At 44.5% G+C, this 18,538-nt stretch overlaps 3 protein-coding genes across 4 annotated transcripts in view; 1 reads left to right on the forward strand and 2 right to left on the reverse strand.

The window, feature by feature from the left end:
- The window catches only part of COL6A2 (collagen type VI alpha 2 chain), a 43,096-nt gene extending 40,218 nt beyond the window's left edge, over positions 1 to 2,878 (forward strand). Inside the window, exon 28 of the mRNA XM_081865995.1 lies at positions 985 to 2,878. Within this exon, the coding sequence (XP_081722121.1) occupies positions 985 to 1,592 (608 nt within the window). The 3' untranslated portion in view covers positions 1,593 to 2,878. The remainder of the gene's footprint in view (positions 1 to 984) is intronic.
- Positions 2,879 to 3,074: 196 nt separating this feature from the next.
- LOC309335264 (uncharacterized protein) lies at positions 3,075 to 7,790 on the reverse strand. The gene is made up of 4 exons (XM_081850131.1): positions 7,675 to 7,790; positions 4,585 to 4,624; positions 3,696 to 4,015; positions 3,075 to 3,354 (listed from the first exon to the last, which is right to left on the reverse strand). Exons 2-4 carry the CDS (start codon positions 4,601 to 4,603, stop codon positions 3,316 to 3,318), a joined length of 378 nt encoding a protein of 125 aa, XP_081706257.1. The 5' UTR covers positions 4,604 to 4,624; positions 7,675 to 7,790; the 3' UTR covers positions 3,075 to 3,315.
- Positions 7,791 to 13,875: 6,085 nt separating this feature from the next.
- Positions 13,876 to 18,538, reverse strand: part of FTCD (formimidoyltransferase cyclodeaminase) — a 33,499-nt gene continuing 28,836 nt past the window's right edge. For both annotated transcript variants that reach the window (XM_081881132.1, XM_081881131.1), the window contains exons 11-14: positions 18,080 to 18,123; positions 17,088 to 17,226; positions 15,915 to 16,010; positions 13,876 to 14,418 (exon numbers count right to left, since the gene is read on the reverse strand). In XM_081881132.1, the coding sequence (XP_081737258.1) occupies positions 14,332 to 14,418; positions 15,915 to 16,010; positions 17,088 to 17,226; positions 18,080 to 18,123 (366 nt within the window). In that variant the 3' untranslated portion in view covers positions 13,876 to 14,331. The remainder of the gene's footprint in view (positions 14,419 to 15,914; positions 16,011 to 17,087; positions 17,227 to 18,079; positions 18,124 to 18,538) is intronic.

Below are 18,538 nucleotides of genomic sequence, written 5' to 3' on the forward strand. Positions count from 1 at the left end.
GTACCAGATTCAAGGGGAGGAAATGAATCAGTTATGTGAATGTGAAACATTGAAAGGTTTTGTATTGTTCACTCTTTCTTTGGTGAGGAAAGAACTCGCTTGTTAATAGAGAGGTGTGGGTTCAGAAAAAGAGGTTTATTTGATTTAGATTATTTACTGATTCACAGGACTAGCTGCTTGTCAGATCTGCCACTGTCAATATTCCTTTGAAGTATGCTGGGTATTTTTAAATTTTGCATCCTGTTTCTATCCCACATTTTCTCCAAGTAGCTCAAGGCAGCATACATGGTTCTCCCTCTCATACCCTTTTATCCTCAAACAGCCCTTTGAGGTGAGACGCGGGTGGCGCTATTGGTTAAACCACAAATCCTAGGACTTGCCGATCAGAAGGTCGGCGGTTCGAATCCCCGCAACGGGGTGAGCTCCCGTTGCTCAGTCCCTGCTCCTGCCAACCAAGCAGTTCGAAAGCACGTCAAAGTGCAAGTAAATAAATAAGTACTGCTCCGGCGGGAAGGTAAATGACGTTTCCGTGCGCTGCTCTGGTTCGCCAGAAGCGGCTTAGTCATGCTGGCCACATGACCCAGAAGCTGTACACCGGCTCCCTCGGCCAATAAAGTGAGATGAGCGCCGCAACCCCAGAGTCGGCCACGACTGGACCTAATGGTCAGGGGTCCCTTTACCCTTTACCTTTTAGGTTGAGTCATTTGCTTAACAACCCCCAATGGGCTTTATGGCTGAATATGGGTTTCAACCCCAGGCCCTCGTCTGTTTCTTGGGCTATAGCAGAGGAAACATTCCCTCAACCTGATAGGTCAATAGGTTTTCAGACCTTACAGTCTAGAAAAACAGCAGGACCCCCTACATTGCAGGGCTTGGGTGACCCATGGGGTCCCTTCCAACTCTTCAGTTCTATGAGTCTATGAAAGCCATGCCCTCATCAGTAGCCCCAGAGGGATGACGGTCTGTTTTCTTTTCCCCCTACAGAGCTTGCTGTTGCCCAGTGCACACAGCGCCCTGTGGACATTGTCTTCCTCCTGGATGGCTCTGAAAGAATTGGCGAACTGAACTTCCAGAGGGCCTACCGTTTTGTTGAAGATGTGGCCCGACGTCTAACCCTGGCCAGAAATAACAATGACAATATGAATGCACGCATTGCCCTTGTGCAGTACGGAAGTGAGAACGAACATAGGGTGGCTTTTGAATTGACACACAATCTCACTATCATCTCGGATGCCTTAGATCAGATCAAATACTTGGACTCTTCTTCCAACATTGGGTCCGGCATCATCCATGCCGTCAACAACATTGTCATCAACCCAAGAGACAGGCAGAGAGCAGCCAGGCGCAACGCCGAGCTGTCATTTGTCTTCATCACAGATGGCATTACAGGCAGCAAAAACCTGGTTGAGGCTGTTGACTCCATGAAGAAGCAGAATGTGATGCCCACCGTGGTGGCCTTAGGGAACGATGTGGACATGGATGTTCTGCTGAAGATTGGTCTGGGGGACCAGGCAGCCATTTTCCGGGAGAAGGACTATGCCAGCCTCTCCCAGCCTGGCTTCTTTGATAGATTCATTAGGTGGATCTGTTAGCTGCAGGGAAGTGCAGTCTCTCATCACACACCAAAGTTATTAATGTCCTAAAATTGTTATATGGTTTTTAGCAAATGGTGGATTTATTTTTATAGCCAAAACCTGTAGGCTCATTTTAAATTTCATGATGAAACTCAACTCAGTTTTATGGTGCTAATTAAAACCAACGTGGAGGAAGGATCCAAAACTACACAGTGTAATCTGTCATGTCTTACAACTTTGTTTAAACAGATTTTTTTGTGCTGTAATCATGTAGGTGCTAAACAGAAGAACAGCAAAGTGTTCACATTCAGCACAAAGAATAATCATCTCCAACAAGGGTCTCCAGTAAACTGTCCTTCCATCCCCACACCACACATCAGCACCTCACGTCCCAATCATCTGTTTCTAGAAACTGGTTCCTTTACTGGGAGGTGGGGATAATTTGAATCTTGTCCTGATCCTGGTGCTAAAACCTCCTTATTCTCTTTCCAAGGAAACCCTGCCAGTGTTTCCTATGCAGCTGTGTCGCATCCCACCCTTTTTCACAGGTGAAAGCAGCTGCAGGAAATTATCAGCACTGAGTCCTGGGCTTTGGGCCACTCCATTAGTGAATGCCTGGACTTTCTTCCTTGTTTTTCATGCGATTGCTTCATGGTTGCACTTAAATGTACTTTGCATCCATTAAATGTACTTTGCAAGCTTAACTATGTCTGCTTTGTAACACCAAGAGCCAGGGAAAGGGTGAAGAGCCATGGAGGGTCCTCATCCTGTGCTGACACCGTCCTGTTCCAGTCCAGGTGACAGCCATTGAGACCTTTTATGGGGATCACTTTGGATTGTCTCTGGCATGACAATCCACTTGGGATTGTCTCTGGCTCCCCCTACTGCAGCATGAGTTTTCACACCATGCTTAAGGAGAAGCCAAAAGCCACCTGCCTTGCCTTGCCTCAGGTTTCCCTTTCCCTTTCCCCAATCACAATGAGTAGCACTGCTGGCATGAGATGGCATTAGACTTTGTCATTCTGAGTGCCTTTCTTACGTACCCAACCTTCCTGTGGAAAGTCTGTCTCTCCTCCTTCTAACTGCTGTTACCACCCTTTCTCCCGCATTAATCACAAAGCACCTCCTCCTTGGAGACACAGTGTGAATCATCAAGTCAGACATCATGCAAAACATGTTGATGGATGTGGAATGAAATTGCAACTTCAGTGTATTCTTGGGATTGCTGTTTCTGCAATAACATCCTTACTTGAGCCAAAATTGCACTCTTGGTAAATAAACTCATTTTCACACTAGCTTAAAAATATTGTCGTTTATCATTGCATTAGAACACACTTTTATGTTAGCCAGCATAGAATACCCTTTATGAGCCAGTCCCAAGATTCAGCAAACTGCTAGAAGAGTCAGTGGACAAACATGCATTCGGTGTAAACATTCATGTGAAGCATGTTCCATATGTGACTAGGAGTCTTACTCCTGCAAAATGCAAGGATTTCAGTCTTTGTCAAGGTGGGTATCTAAATTATGCCTTTATTTCAGGGGTAAGATGGAAATGGATAGGAATGGATATGGAAAATGGAAGGGAAACTTGATATCACATAGCTTTTTAAACATTTCTTTTGGGATTGCTACAAACGGAACAAAGTATTACATGATTACTGGACCATGTGAAAGACAATGGAGGAATGTCAGAACAGGTCTCGATCGATTGCAAATATGCATCTGGGAGCGGACACCTTTCTCAGTCTGAATCGGAGCTGCTGCTGGAACTGCCATGGTGCTGAAAGAGAAACAGATGCCATCACTGCTGCTATTTCAGCTCATATTTATTGATTTCTGTTGTGTTTTCTTCCCCTCCTGCATTTTCAACCCACTCTAAGTTCACCTCTTTAGTTTTATTTCTGCCTGCTTGTTATGATGATTTTGAGTAATTAGTGGGGCATTACATGGAAAGATAAACTCTGGCATCCGCTTTCTCCTTAGACTTAACTTCACATTTCCCACGCCTTAACTGACTCCCTGGTTGTCCTTGCACTGGAGCCTTGTAGGCCCATGGCTACTGAAGCTGCCTTTCTTCTGCAGCTTGACTCAGAGAGACACCTTCAAGTCACTCCTCCTTACCTTTTTGCCGTGGTGCCCATGGTGCCCATGGTGCCCATGGCCGTGCTTGTGGTGCTTTGGCTTTTTGTGATGCCCATGGTGGCTTCCGGGAGGATGGCAACCAGGCGGTGGGGGAGGGCAGCCTCCAGGGACCATTCCAGGTGGAGGATGGTGTCCGTGGTGGGGTGGTCCATGATGAGGGGGCGCACAGGGCCCAGGGAATCCAGACTGGGGAGGCAGCTGGCCAGGGTAGCCTGGGGGTGGGCAGGGCTGCATGCCTGGTCCAGAGTATGGAGGAGCAGGAGGGTAAGGCTGCTGCGGCGGCATCCCACCAGGCATTCCTGCCAGAGAGTAAAACAAAAATCATAGGATTGGGGGCCATGTATAGTTACTGCCTTCGTCGACTAACAGGTTTGATCAAGCTGATGCATTGGAGCCAGAAATTGGGAAGGTCTTCTCTCAGGAAACCATGACCCACTCTCTGCCTCCCTGGGGGTTTTTTTCTGATCATTTTTCATGCCCCGTGTGCCATTTCTCCTCACACCAGACCTGCAAGGTAAGTCAGTATCAGACCCTGCAGATGTCTGAGTTGCAGCTGGTTCCCAGCTGGGTAACTGCAAAGGTCAGTGCTTATTTGTGAACAAAAAGTAAACTTTCTTCAGGGTCCATTTTGTTACATATCTGTAGTGCTATAAATAATATACCAGATTTATTTTCAAATAAAAGAGCTCCCCCATCCCTGTGTGTGTGTGTGTGTGTGTGTGTGTGTAGTCCACAATCTCATGTGTGGGCTGTTTGTCTGCACTGGTCTAGGTCATTTAATTATGCTACAATGTGGTGAATCAACTTGCCACTGAAGCCAGAGCCCAATAACTGCCTCCACCAAATATGTTGACAAAGCAAAGTTTACCTGAATTGGGGTTCCACATGTCAGAAGAGAAAGTCTTGACCTGCAATGAAGTCATACTGTTTAGTTACATATCACTGACACTGCACATTTATAATGAGTGAAGTTCAACAGGCTTCAGATCATGAAGGGTTCTCTATTTTCCACAGTTGCTCAGGCCATCAATATTGGAAGTCCATTCAGACATGAGCCCAGTCAGTTCAATGGCATTTGTTCCCAGAGGATTTTTATAGGATGTCGCAGGCTCATTTTCATTGGATGAGATGGAAGCTTACACAGTTTTTATACTGTTTATTTTATTTAATAAGAGCACTTAGCATTTGTATACTGCTTTCAAATTTTCAAAGTGCTTCACATGCATTAACTGGTCATCCTTATGGTGCTTTGGTAAGGTAAGTTAGAACATGCATTCCCTTGTTGTGGATGTGGGGATGAAGCTGAGAGTGGATTACCTGAAGCCCCTCTGCCAGTTCATAGCAGAAGTGGCATTTGAACAAGAGGCTTCAGGACTTGCAGCTCTTTTGAAAAAGGTGTTGTCTATGCTACACAAGCAGTGAAGAGTGGGTTGGGTACCTCAACACCCCCAACAACAGGCAGCACAGCTAACTCTGCATCAGATTCCTAGAGATCAAATGCAAGAAATCCCCAAGGCTGCCCCCCAGATCCAGCTAACTCCAGCTAGAAAATTGTCTCCAAAACTGCCAATATAGCTCAGAACTGTTTCTCTGTGCCCTTCTACTAACTGTTAGCTTTAGGTTTCTCTTAGGAAAGGGAGTGGGGTGCCTGGACTGCATGACTTCTAACTTTCCTTCCAACTCTGTGGTCTGAGCAAGGCCAGGACTGCTAAAGTGGTCAAACTAGATGGCCAGGGCTGGCCCCGTATATTATCTGGTGAGGTAAATAGGCTGGTGATATGTTGCCATGGGAAGTAAAATGGCCCAAGAGGGCAAAGGTGACAGCCAGAGATGACTCATCCTTATTTCTCTCCCATCCCCACTAGGGCTACAAGACGTCCGGATATTCCCAGATTTCAAAGGTGGAACTGATGGAGGGAGGAAGCAATGCTTTGGGGGTTTCCCTTAAAAAAAGTGCAACAATTTTGGGATCTTCCTAAAGAAAAGCTCAACAACTTTTGGGGTGTCCTAGTTTTTACTTTTTGAAATATGGCAACCCTACCCCCCCCACACACACACACTTTATGGCAGGGGAGACAACCTAGGGCTATCAGTAAGAAGCCAACAAGAAAGACCAGAGTTTTGAGACAGGTGGGATGCCTGAAGTTTTAGGTTCTGAAAAGCTCATGGTGTCTGAGGGGTACTGTTTCCTTCAAGAACCGTTGTGGAAGATTTCAGCAATTTGTTAAGATGCTTCCTTCACCTTTGCTCCACTTCAGATCAAATATTACGAACACCAGTCAGACTCCAGTGATCTCATTCCAAAGAGAAGAAAACCTAAGCAAGCAGGGAAGCCCAGGAAGGAACCTCTCCCAGCTGAGAAAACATGCACTTCTGCTGTGTTCCGAGGGATGGAGAGTCATTATTTTGTTAAATCTTGGGCTACCCTATCATTTCTGTCAAAAGATCAGCTTAAGGAAGCACTGTCGGAAAGCATCCGTAACAACAAGTAGACACAAAGGGAAATGGCAAACTGAATTCTATACCACATCTGTCACAGGGGGCCCCAAAATGGTCCACGCACAAGTTTCATTAAGGTGGCCGATGGTGTGTTTGTGCTTGCTTACAGCACATCCATCACATGAAGTATATTGATTTTTAATTATATTTTGTGTCTTTTATTCCTTCTTTTATATTTAATTGTATTAGGATAATAATACAATACAGTGGTGCCCTGCAAGACGAATGCCTCGCAAGACGAAAAACTCGCTAGACGAAAGAGTTTTCCGTCTTTTGAGGTGCTTCACAAGATGAATTTCCCTATGGGCTTGCTTCGCAAGACGAAACGTCTTGCGAGTTCTTGCGAGTTTTTTCCCCCTTTTTCTAAGCCGCTAAGCCGCTAATAGCCGCTAAGCCGCTAAACCGCTAATAGCGCTAATCCGCTAAGCCGCTAATGGGCTTGCTTCACAAGACGAAAAACACCACAAGACGAAGAGACTCGCGGAACGGATTAATTTCGTCTTGCGAGGCACCACTGTAAAGAGGGAAATGAAGTTACTGCATTTTCTCAGCAAGTGTTTCAGGGCTTCCTTTACGCAACGTAACTCCCTCGACTTTCTGAGTCACAACCTACACAGATCACAACTATGAGGAGTGACGCAGAAAATGGACGAGAGCGGCTGGGAAGGCAGTGAGAAAGAAACAGAAAATATCATATGAAACAGCCCTAAGAATCAGCTCTAGACAAGAGCTGAGATTTGCAATGCTTTTTATGGGGCAAAACTCTGAAAAACCTCGTAACTTTGAATCATCCATTGACAAGTCCTGTCCAAGAGCAACAGCACCATATGAAAACTACCCAGTGGTTAAAATAGGTTAAAATAGGTATTGTTGCTTTGACAAGCAAAGTAGTTGCTGTATCTTCCCCAGTCAGGAGAGCCAAATATAAAAGTTGGTGCTAGTTTAACTAGGTCTTTAGGGGTATGCTGGATTTTGAATTATATGTGTACACCAACAAACTTAAGCTGAAGAAAAAATAAAGGTTTATATATCTTTATATATCTGGTTCTCCTAAATAGAAGGCATGCAACTGAAAATTTATTTGATTTACTTTTCACCTATTACAAAGCATTTCTAGGTGACTGGCATACGAACTCAAAGCACAAAGTTTTAACAATAAAACAAGAATACGCCCCCTCAGACTACAACACAAAAGTATATCTTTATATATCTGGTTCTCCTAAATAGAAGGCATGCAACTGAAAATTTATTTGATTTACAGTATTTTTCACCTATTACAAAGCATTTCTAGGTGACTGGCATACGAACTCAAAGCACAAAGTTTTAACAATAAAACAAGAATACCTCCCCCCAGACTACAACACAAAAGTAGCTACAAGTGCAATAATATTCCCTCGGATGCCTGGGAGGTCTTCCACCGCCTTCTCCCCCAGCTCAATACTGAAACTGCATACAGTACCAAAGTGACGCCTGAAGTCCTGGCGGAGTCTTTCCTAGGGGTTCATACAATAAGCGTCCTTCACTTATATAACCACACCTTCAGCAATTAAAGACTTTCCTACCAATCAGAGAGCACAGAAAGCCAGTGTCACCATCAGAGAACAAGCTTAGTAAAAGGTCCTTTTATTCACTTTTCAACTTCCCCTTCCATTATTTCCAGTTTGCACACATTCTTTTAAATGCAAACTCCACCCCCCAGCACTAAGGTCACCTGCTTGTGTTGGAGACTAGGTACACAATGACAATGCAAACCTGCCTGAGGTGTGGTATGGAAAGGGAATACCTTGATTCGGTGAGCTATATTTATTCTGGCCCAATGATAAGAGGGAAATGCATTTTGCATGCGTGAGCAGCAGGAATTGGAGGTGCGTGTGAATGTGCCAGAGGAGCAGCCGAGGCCGGCAGAACTGAGTGAGATTTTTAAAAAAACAAAACAAAAAAACTCCAGTAATTTTGTCCCCTGTGATAAGAATTTTAAGGTCTTAGATATATATTAAATGTTCATAAATGAACCAAGCAAACACATACATAAATATATAAACCACATGTCTGAAGCAGCACAGGAAAACAGCCCGGAAACCACTTTTGACCCCCAAACTGACCAAATGATTTCTCTGCAAGGTGAAGGAAAATGGAAAAGACTCCCCATTGTCTTTTCCTTCACAAATCCTGTCTTAAGGGTATGTCTGTGTTACAATAGGGCGAGCCTGTGACCTGGCTCAGGAACTAAGTATTTATCATTACAAAAGACTGGCCAGGCTCCCCAGGGTATCCAATCAAGTGAGCATTAACAGGTAACCTTTCATACAAGATAAACAATGCACTCAGTTTTCTGCTGTAGACCGCCTTTTCTGTGATGTAGGTATGATGTATCTGGGGGGTGGTTTTAGGTTACACCCCTTCTGTGATGTCTGATGTATGGAGGGGTGGTCTTGATCTCCAGGGCAGGGAATTTAAAATGTCTATATAAGGGCAGGCACACCTTGTTTCTGGGTTCCTCCTCTTTTCCTGCGTGTGAGGGGAGCACCCAGTTGCAACAGATCAATAAAGATCAGGCTTACTAGCTGCTTTGCTTCTCAATATTCTCTGGTGGGCCTCTGTTATTTTCTCCTACCAATAGGGAACCTACATAAGGACTCTATATGGGCTCTTGGATACCCCATAAGGGAAAAAGGGAGATTATTTTTTTACAGCACCCCAAGATGGCCTTGCGGAGTGGGGGCCAATCCTTATGTGTGAAGCCCTTAAAGAGGCCCCAGCAGCCAGGGTCCCATGAGTTTCGGGAGTAAGAGCCACTGGGAGGGTTATCTGCCTTTGTTTGGCCCATGAAGTGCTCCAGAGATGTTGGGAGTCGGATTGCCACCCATCCCTGGAAAAATGGGAGAATTCATTGCATTCATTGACACTGCCATTAGGTACATTGAAAAATGGTTTGGTTTTTCCAACAGCAACTGGATTTACTTCCTACGGCCCCTCTCCCTCCAAGATGGCAAGATCACCTTCAGAGACATTGAAAAGGTCCGTGAAAAGCCCAGCTTCTCAAGCAGATGGATGGGAAGATGTTAATTTTGCACTATTACGTTAATGTTTTGAGAAGGCTTGCAAGTTGTTATGTACTGAGTCGAACAGGATACAAACTGCAGCAGTCTGATTGGTCCTAGAACAATAGGATCCAAAAGGCAGCAGTCTGATTGGTCCTAGAACAATAGGATTCAGAATGCAGCAGTCTAATTGGTCCTAGAACAATGCAACAGTATGATTGGTTGGCAGGAACCACCCAATCATGCTCCAGATAGAAGTGAATCCACAACCTGATTGGCTTACAGTAGAATTCCGGAATTAGCCAATCATGTGCAGCCCATTGTGTAAATAATGTATATAAAGCAGATACTTTAAGGGGACAGTCATTCATTCCTCCTCACCACTATGAGCTGAATAAAGAGCATGAAATCACTTTGCGACTCTGAGTATATTTCACAGGTATAGCTGTGAAATTCTTTGCAAATAGGTTTACAAAGCCTATCTAGGCTACGCCTAGACATGTAATGTGCAATGTGATCAGGGCCAGATTTAGGTTTGATGAGGCCCTCAGCTACTGAAGGTAATGGGGCCCTTTATACGTCCAGCTGTCCTTTGTCAACAACAATTGTCACTGTTTTTTGTGTTGAATATATACGCCGGCTCCCTCGGCCAGTAAAGTGAGATGAGTGCCGCAACCCCAGAGTCGTCCGTGACTGGACCTAACGGTCAGGGGTCCCTTTACCTTTTTTATATGCTATATGGTAATTTATGGACCTAATAGGTATCTAAAGCCATTTGCACACACAACAAATAGGAGCCTACACATCACAAAACACTGTTGCTGTATGCAGGTTTTATTTTGTTTTTTATCTTATATTTTGGAAATGTACATCCTTTAAATTGGGGGGGGGGGAGAGTGGGGCCCTAAGCTATAGCTTGTTTAGCTTATATGTATTTTTCCCCAGCCTTGTGGCAAAATCCCAACCCCATTCCCCATTCTATTTGAAGGCAAACAACTGCTTAATGCAGCAAGGAGTGACAGAAAGTAGTCATGGAAGGTGAAGGAGAGAGAGAGAGAGAGACCACTGTCTCAAAACAGAGGGGCTTGCTGACTGGGATGTTGTTATGTTTCATGCTGGTTTGTGTCAAACCAGTTAGCATTACAAAGCCCAGCTATGCCTGTAATATGCAATAGTTTTCTCACAGTTTGTAAATCATAGTACTTTTGTTGTTTTTTTAATTGAATAAAGCACTGTAAGCCATGAGTGGATTGCTTTGAAGTCATTTCTGCACAAGGTAAGCAATTTATACCACTACTACCCCAATACCTTTGCTAACTTGCCTGTTTCTTTCCTACAGGGAAACTGCTTCTTGCTGTTTCTTTGTAGATCTAGGGACAGGTGTCTTGTTCTTCAGCAAGTAATGCTAGGAATTTGTGGAGAAGTAAGTAGGCTGTCGTGGGACACGGGTGGCACTGTGGGTTAAACCACAGAGCATAGGACTTGCTCTGTGTGCCAGTGCCATAGGCGCCGACTCCATGGGGCCTGAGGGGGCCCGAGCCCCCTCAAAAATTTAAGAAAATTATTAGTTATATTATGCTTTGTAAAATCACAAAATTATGTTGGTATTTTTTATTTTCCTTGTTTGACGATAGTTACCTTTTAAAATACATTCAGTAATGAGTTAAAACAAATAATTATTACGGTAGTAAAAGAGGCGGCGCGAGTAGTTTTGCTCGGTGCATGCGCATGCGACTGGCCCAGCCCCTCTTTCCTTTTCCTCTCTTCTGCTCTCCCGCCGGGCGCCTGAGGGAGAGTTACTTAGCGGTTCTGAGGAGCCGCTGTTGTTTCGGCAGGGGAAAAACCGCCGCCCGCGAACCGCCGAGCTCCCTCTCTCTTTCCAGCCTCTCTCTCTCTCTCTCTCTCTCTCTCTATGGCCAAGGAGGAGAAGAAGCCCTTCAGCCAGTCTATGGCCGAGGGGCGGAGGTTCATCTACAACCCCAACAGCGGCGAGTTCCTGGGGCGAACGGCCAAGAGCTGGGGTGAGGAGGGCGAGCGAGCGAGCGAGGGCGCGCGCGCGGGGAAGGGAGGGGAGGGGGCGGCCGGCACGAGGGGCGGTGGGAGGCGAGGCGCGGCGGGCACTTGCCTTGCCCACCACGCATCTCTCTCCTTCTCGGTCTCTCTCCCTCCCTCAGCTGGCGAGGGGGCCACGAGGCGGGCGGCGGCAGCAGCAACGGCCGGGAGCGGCTCTTAGAAAACTTCCCGGGGCAGGACCCCGGTATGGGCCCCCCCAATATTTTTTATAAGTCGGCACCCCTGGCCAGTGCCAGTGTGGTGTAGTGGTTAAGAGCGGTAGTCTCCTAATCGGGGGAACCGGGTTCGCGTCTCCGCTCCTCCACCTGCAGCTGCTGCGGGACCTTGGGCCAGTCACACTTCTCTGAAGCCTCTCAGCCCCACTCACCTCACAGAGGGTTTGTTGGGGGGGAGGAAGGGAAAGGAGAATGTTAGCCGCTTTGAGACTCCTTAAAGGGAGTGAAAGACGGGATATCAAATCCAAACTCTTCTTCTTCTTCTTGCTGATCAGAAGGTCGGCAGTTCAAATCCCCGTGACAGGGTGAGCTCCCGTTGCTCGGTCCCAGCTCCTGCCAACCTAGCAGTTCGAAAGCATGTCAAAGTGCAAGTAGATAAATAGGTACCGCTCCAGCGGGAAGGTAAACAGCGTTTCCGTGCGCTGCTCTGGTTCGCCAGAAGCGGCTTAGTCATGCTGACCACATGACCCGGAAGCTGTACGCCAGCTCCCTTGGCCAATAAAGCAAGATGAGCGCCACAACCCCAGAGTCGGCCACGACTGGACCTAATGGTCAGGGGTCCCTTTACCTTTATTTTTTTTTTTTATAAATATTTATTAAGGTTTTTAAATATAAATGCACACATAATAAACGATCTTACTTCTATTACAACAATTTCATCACTTCTTTGGACTCCCTCACGTCTCCCGCTCCCATTTACATCGTTAAAAAATTTTTCCAAACAAATTATCAACTTGTATACAATCTCATGTCCACTCATTCAAATATAATCTAGCACTTCTTCCAAAAAAATTTATATTTTCTTTAGTCTCACTTATCATCAAATTTAAATCTAGTTTAGTGGTGGCCAGTTTTTTATAATCTAGCATCCTTCTTAACATTCAACCAAATTACAATGTTTTTGTAGATACATCTTGAATTTCTCCCAGTCTTCCTCCATCTTCTCTTCTCCCAGATCACGGATTCTGCCGGTCATCTCGGCCAGTTGCATATAGTCCATCAGCTGCATCTGCCACTCTTCCAGTGTGGGTAGATCTTGAGTTTTCCAGTTTTTTGCAATGAGAATCCTTGCTGCCGTTGTTGCATACATAAAAAATGTTCGATCCTTCTTTACCCTTTACCTTTAAGTAGGCTGTATGTGAGATCCTCCAGCTTTTCTCAACCTTGGATCCCCAGATGTTTTTGGCCTACAACTCCCATCATCCCTAGCTAGCAAGGCCAGAGCTCAGGGATGATGGGAGTTGTAGTCCAACAATATCTGGGGACCCAAGGTTGAGAAACACTGTGATCCAGCAAGTGTTTACATTTAAGACAGGCTCGCTTCCTGTGTTGAGGTGATCACCTGGGTGATGGGCCATTAAGGGAGAGGAAAGGGGCTCTGAATGAGACAGCAAATGGGTGCCCCCCCCCCAGTTTATGGTTAATTAGAAGGACAAAGCCAGAGTTTAGAGTTGAGTTGCAGTGATGTGTGCCAGAATTTCTGTTTGGCTCCATGGCTGTATAGGGCTTTAGACACCAAAAGCAGCACCTTGAACTCAGCCCAGTAAGAGAGATATTGCAGATGACTGCCAATATATTCTTATTACTTATGCAGAGTGAATTAAAGGTTCCCTGTAAGCACATGATAAAGGAATCATACATGAAATACAGTAGGAGGAACTTATTCTAGGTTGGCGAGCTCTATAAGCAGAATTATCCAGAGTTTGGAGCGGAAGCAAGAGCTGGAGTCAAATTGTCTCGATAAAGGAGCTTATCTTTGTTTCCACCCTTTTTACACAGTGACACAAGTCAGGCCAAAGGGCATAACACAGGGAGAGAGCAAGCTTCTGACATTGTAACGCACCCCAGCAGAGAGTGGGCTGAAAATTTCAACAACAGACGACGTGGAGGTTATTGAATGTTGGACTGAGCAGGGTCCTTTCACATGCCACTTTGTGTACTCTTCAACTGGAGCAAAGTACAATAGTTTGAGCACAGATACTTGATAAATGCAATGTAGATTAATTGCTGTAATTAGAGGGGTAATAAATAAAATCAGATATTGGGTGTGATAAATACATGAAGCTGCCCCTCATGGCTGCCACTCAGCAGAAGAGCAGCTGCCTTGCTGCACATACAGGACAAGGAAACATATTTCCTTGCAACTAGTGCTATTTTTCTGGAAAGAGGGGTGCCGGAACTCATCCTGGACGCCTCCCTCGTTCTTTCAGAATGGCACTGGGGCCCACCTGAGAGGTTCCAGCTGAAAGAAAGTCCTGCTTGCAACCTTTCAGAGCTCAGAAATCAGTGTGCTAGCTGGATCTATTAATGACTCACTTTAGGCACGGCATATAACACAGTTCTTTATAGCTTTATTGTGAAAGGAAATCATTGTGAGTAAATCCAGGCAAAACCAATCGTTAGACTGATCAATACAACACACAGATACTACTGACTTCTGAGTTAGAGCAAGCACAATGCAATGAAGTTGGGCTCTGATACATTGGACATTTTTTGTATAACAAGCATTTACTAGAACACAGAGCAATTTGAAATGCATTCTCCTGTTATCCTGGTGGTGTGGGTGGGGCTACTTTGGTTCAAGGGGGTGACCAAGAACAACAAGTCCCACGCTGCCACCAAGGAAGCAATGTGCAAGACTAGAATTGGGGCACATGGAACTCTGCATTTGCAGCTGTAGAACAGAAATCACAAGCACGTCTGCATGTCTATCTACATACAACCTGGCAATACTACAATTGGTTCTTATACATCCATAGATAAGCAGTTCCTGATATGAAGAATCATTCACATTGTCCGCTTCTCCAGCTGATGTAGCACAAACGCAGTACTTTTCTTGGCTTCCTCTAAAAAGTGGGAAAGTTTCCCTTGTACCTACACGGAACAGGAGAGTTAAAATTGTGTGAAGCACATGCAGAAGCACCCCTGGGGAGAAGTATGTGTGCAGGGGGGCAGAGTCTTCTACTCATAACCCAACCTTCCCATGTAAGGACTACAGTCCCCAGGCTCAGCCTTGGATTACCCAAGCCTGTACAAACAAGGGGTGGGCCATGTGACTCAAGGGACTCTGGTCCCTGACCTCATTCATGGCACAGACAGGGCCAGCCCAAGACCCTTGGGCACCTGAGGCTAAACATCCCCCTCTGCCGCCGCACAGATCCGGCCTCTGAAGTGCCCCTGCAGTGGCTTCTCCTTGGAACTGGGCGGGGAGAGGGGACTCCATAAGGGCCACTCCCCACAAGGGGGAGTGACACTCCACAAGGACTTCTGCTCAAGGAAAAACCCTGGCAGAGATTTGCTGCCCAGAAGGGACATGGCACTCTGGCCATTGGTGTGCCCGTGTGTGGTGGCACCTTGTGTGCTGCAGAGGAGGCAGCGGGTGCTTGGGGTCTGATCTTCTGCCCCTGTGGATCCTACTGCCTGAGGCAGTTGCTTCACCCTGCCCCACTGGCAGGCAGGCCCTGACCACAGTCATAGAGTTGGAAGAGACCTCAGGATTGGGGGAAGGTGGGGAAGAGTTAAGCCTCCTCTCCCCACAAGCTGTGGTCCCAATTCAAAATGCCTGCCCCCACCCCGTCCCAGCTTAATATTACATTTAACATTAATATTAGCCCCACACAACACACAAGAAACGCATTTAAGGCCATGTGTAGATAGTTAGGTTGCCTCCTCACTTCCACACATGTTCAGGGTTTGAAGAATAAGGATGGTCAGATGGACCTTTTGTGACAATTCCCTTAGAGCAGGCATGGCCAAACAATTTTGTGACAATTCCCTTAGTGCAGGCATGGCCCATCAGCTGTTTGGGGACTACAATTCCCATCATCCCTGACCACTGGTCCTGTTAGCTAGGATGATGGGAGTTGTAGTCCCAAAACAGCTGGAGAGCCAAGTTTGGCCATGCCTGCCTTAGTGCCTGTTTGCAGCAGATTATAGGGAAGGGAGTACATCTGACCAACGCCAGTTATCCTCTGACATTTGCAGCTCTCTGAATTTTGCAGTGCAGATTTCCAGTCAAGCAGCATGCACAAAATGCATATATTAGGGTAAAGTATGTGTGTATTAGTAAAAATAACGTACACAAACACATTATATGTTAGGGAAAATTGCTTTTGAAAAATGTGTATATTCAGATATAATTGTCCTAAAATGCTAAAGAATTTCCATGAGGATTTTTTTTGGGGGGGAGGGGGAGAAATAAATTGTAAGCTATTGGTGGAAATATGGGAAAGCAAATTTAAGACTGCAAAAAATAGAAATTGGGAGAACTGAAAATATATTTGATTTGCCTGTATGAACAATGCCAGAGACACAGCACTTAATTAGAGTTTAACATAGTCCCTGGAGCAAAAAGCCTGAGCATTTCTTACCTCTTGCTTAAAGCCTTCATCTGTTATATCTTTCAGGTTGGTGACAACATTGAAATAGGCACCAAACACACCAGCTTCTAAAGCTTTAGCTGCCACCTGTAGACAAAGCACACAGAGGAGGCCTGTGACTTCAAACACCATCAGTAAAAGATTCAGGTCACTATGAACCACTGGAAACCACCCAAACCAGCAACTGGTAAGAGCATTCTGGAGCTCATGCAGAAGCACTTGAAAAGCTAGGCTTCTATTATGCTCTACATTACCCAAGTCCATGTTTGTACGTATTTATGTATTAACATTTATATACAACCCTCTTGTAAGGGTGGTTCACAAGATAAAATTAGTAATTTATCTATATTATGGTTTGCTGAGACATTACTACTTTCATCTGTAGCCTGAAGATGCTATCTCCTTGTAGCACATTTCAGCCCAAGGACTCCTTTTTAGGTCTACATAAAATCTACACACACAGTATAACTGACAATAATATATATATATATATGAAATTTGTTTGTTCTCTTTACGTTTGGACACCTCTTAAGATATTGTAACCAAATTTTGCATGATGGTTCCTTAAATCAAGGAGCAGATTTTCATCATCTATGTTTGGACAAAATGGGATGCCATTTTGAATCAAGATGGTGGGCTGAACCTTTCAAAACTGCAGTTTTAAACCACTAATTTCAAAACAGCAGTGATAAAATGTAATTATCTGCCATGTCTAAGGCACCTTTTAGCATACAAAATGCTTTGCAATTCTTATATAATCTACAATTATGTAATCAGTGCATCATATTTATTTATTTAAAAGCTTAAACTGCCCTTCATTGACAGAATCCCAGGCTGGTTTTCCAAATAAAATTAAAACCTGACTAAATATAAATTTTAGACTAAATATAATTAAAATGATTTTTAAAAAACAGAACAGAGACATTATTTGATTATTTTATTCATTCATTCATTCATTCCCCACTTTTTCTCCTCACAGGGGCTCAAGGCGGCTTACAGATAAAATAAGAACAGTTTAAAAATGGGGAGCGTTAAAAAACAACTATGGTAAGCAGTAATAGAATGAAATCTACTCACATATATCTAAAAGATCTATTAAAAAGATAAAACAGGTACACAGCCCTTTTAAAGGAATTCTTCTCATCCACCAAATACTTATTATACCTGTATATCTGATTTGCAGGCTATATTTCCTTGCTGAGCCATTTCTTTTAAAAGGGGCCACAAAGAATGAACTTTTTCTGCCAGTGAAAAGGGAACACCAACTGCACTTTTCAGACCCAGCTGCATGGCTGCTGTCCGCCTGCAAGAGAATAAATAGACAAAAGTAGGTATATACCAAATATATTTCTAGTAAATTCAACTGGAAATCACAAACAAGGAAATGATACCTAAAAGACACATTGCAGAGGGGAACAGCGGCAGCAAAGAGTCTTCCAACACCTTCAAAATTAACAGACACATTTGGACAAGTCTTTTGGTGACAGTTGCTCAGAAGGCAATGGACTCTTGGCCCCCTAAGCTAATGCCACCCTAAATTAAGGCCCCACAAGGTTAGCATGGAAGGCTCTTTGATTCATGAGCAAAAAGGAGGGGAGAGAGGAGGTTAACATTTCAATAACAATAATGATTTTGTCATTTGTACCCCACCATCTGGGTAGCTTTCTCCTTTTTCCTGCAGCCACCGTTGTGTGTCACCTCACAAACTGTTCCAGAAGTTCCCCCAAATCCTCTGGAGAGAGAGGGGTGCAGGCTGTGTGCACAGGGAGCGGAGAATCAGTGAAAACTGCTTGACCTCATTCAAGTAATATTTAATAAAAAATGAGCTGCCATGAGTCCGTTTAGCTGCATCTACATCCCACCCTCTCTTTCAATAACTGCAAGACATTGAAGGGATCTCTTCATAGCATTTGGGCCAACATGTCCATATATCACACGCTTTAAGCGATATATAGACTTTTTTGATTGTCCATTGATTTCTGAGCATGACTAACAGTGGCTATATCGCTCTGAACAGGTGTAGAAGCCACTGCTTATTCCAGGTATCTGTAGATGTATGAGAGGAGCTAAGGGAAATTCAGCAACCAGGTACATACAAAAGATTATTTAGTAGCCATAATTGTTAAACAGATGGAAAGTGAGATATCGATACATACCTTTCTTTCTCCTCAGGTGTGTTCTTAGGGAGCTTCATAGCAGCCTAAGGTGAAGGGAGAAAAACATACTTAGTTAACTGTGTCCAGTAGTTATTCAAGCTATGAGAACTGCTTCCCAGGATCTTCCACTTTGCCCATCGTAGAACCACCTGTTTACAGAACAAGGCCCAAGCTGCACCCAGACAGACAAGGCTGCTCTTTTTTAAAAAAGAATTATTTAATCAATTTTTCAATACAAACAACAACCACAAAAAACACACACAACAAAAACCACAATAACACTAATAACACAATTTAACATTTAAGATTTGAGTACTGATATACCTATGACTACCCCTTTTTAACCATATATCCCCACCTCTCCTCCCCCTACAGTACTTCCCACCACTGTCCGCCTTATCACTTAAATATTCCTTCCAGATTTCTTCATATTTATCCATTCTTAATTTGCGGTGACAT

Source organism: Podarcis erhardii (genome assembly GCF_964252035.2).
Source record: "Podarcis erhardii genome assembly, chromosome: 1".
NCBI lineage: Eukaryota > Metazoa > Chordata > Lepidosauria > Squamata > Lacertidae > Podarcis > Podarcis erhardii.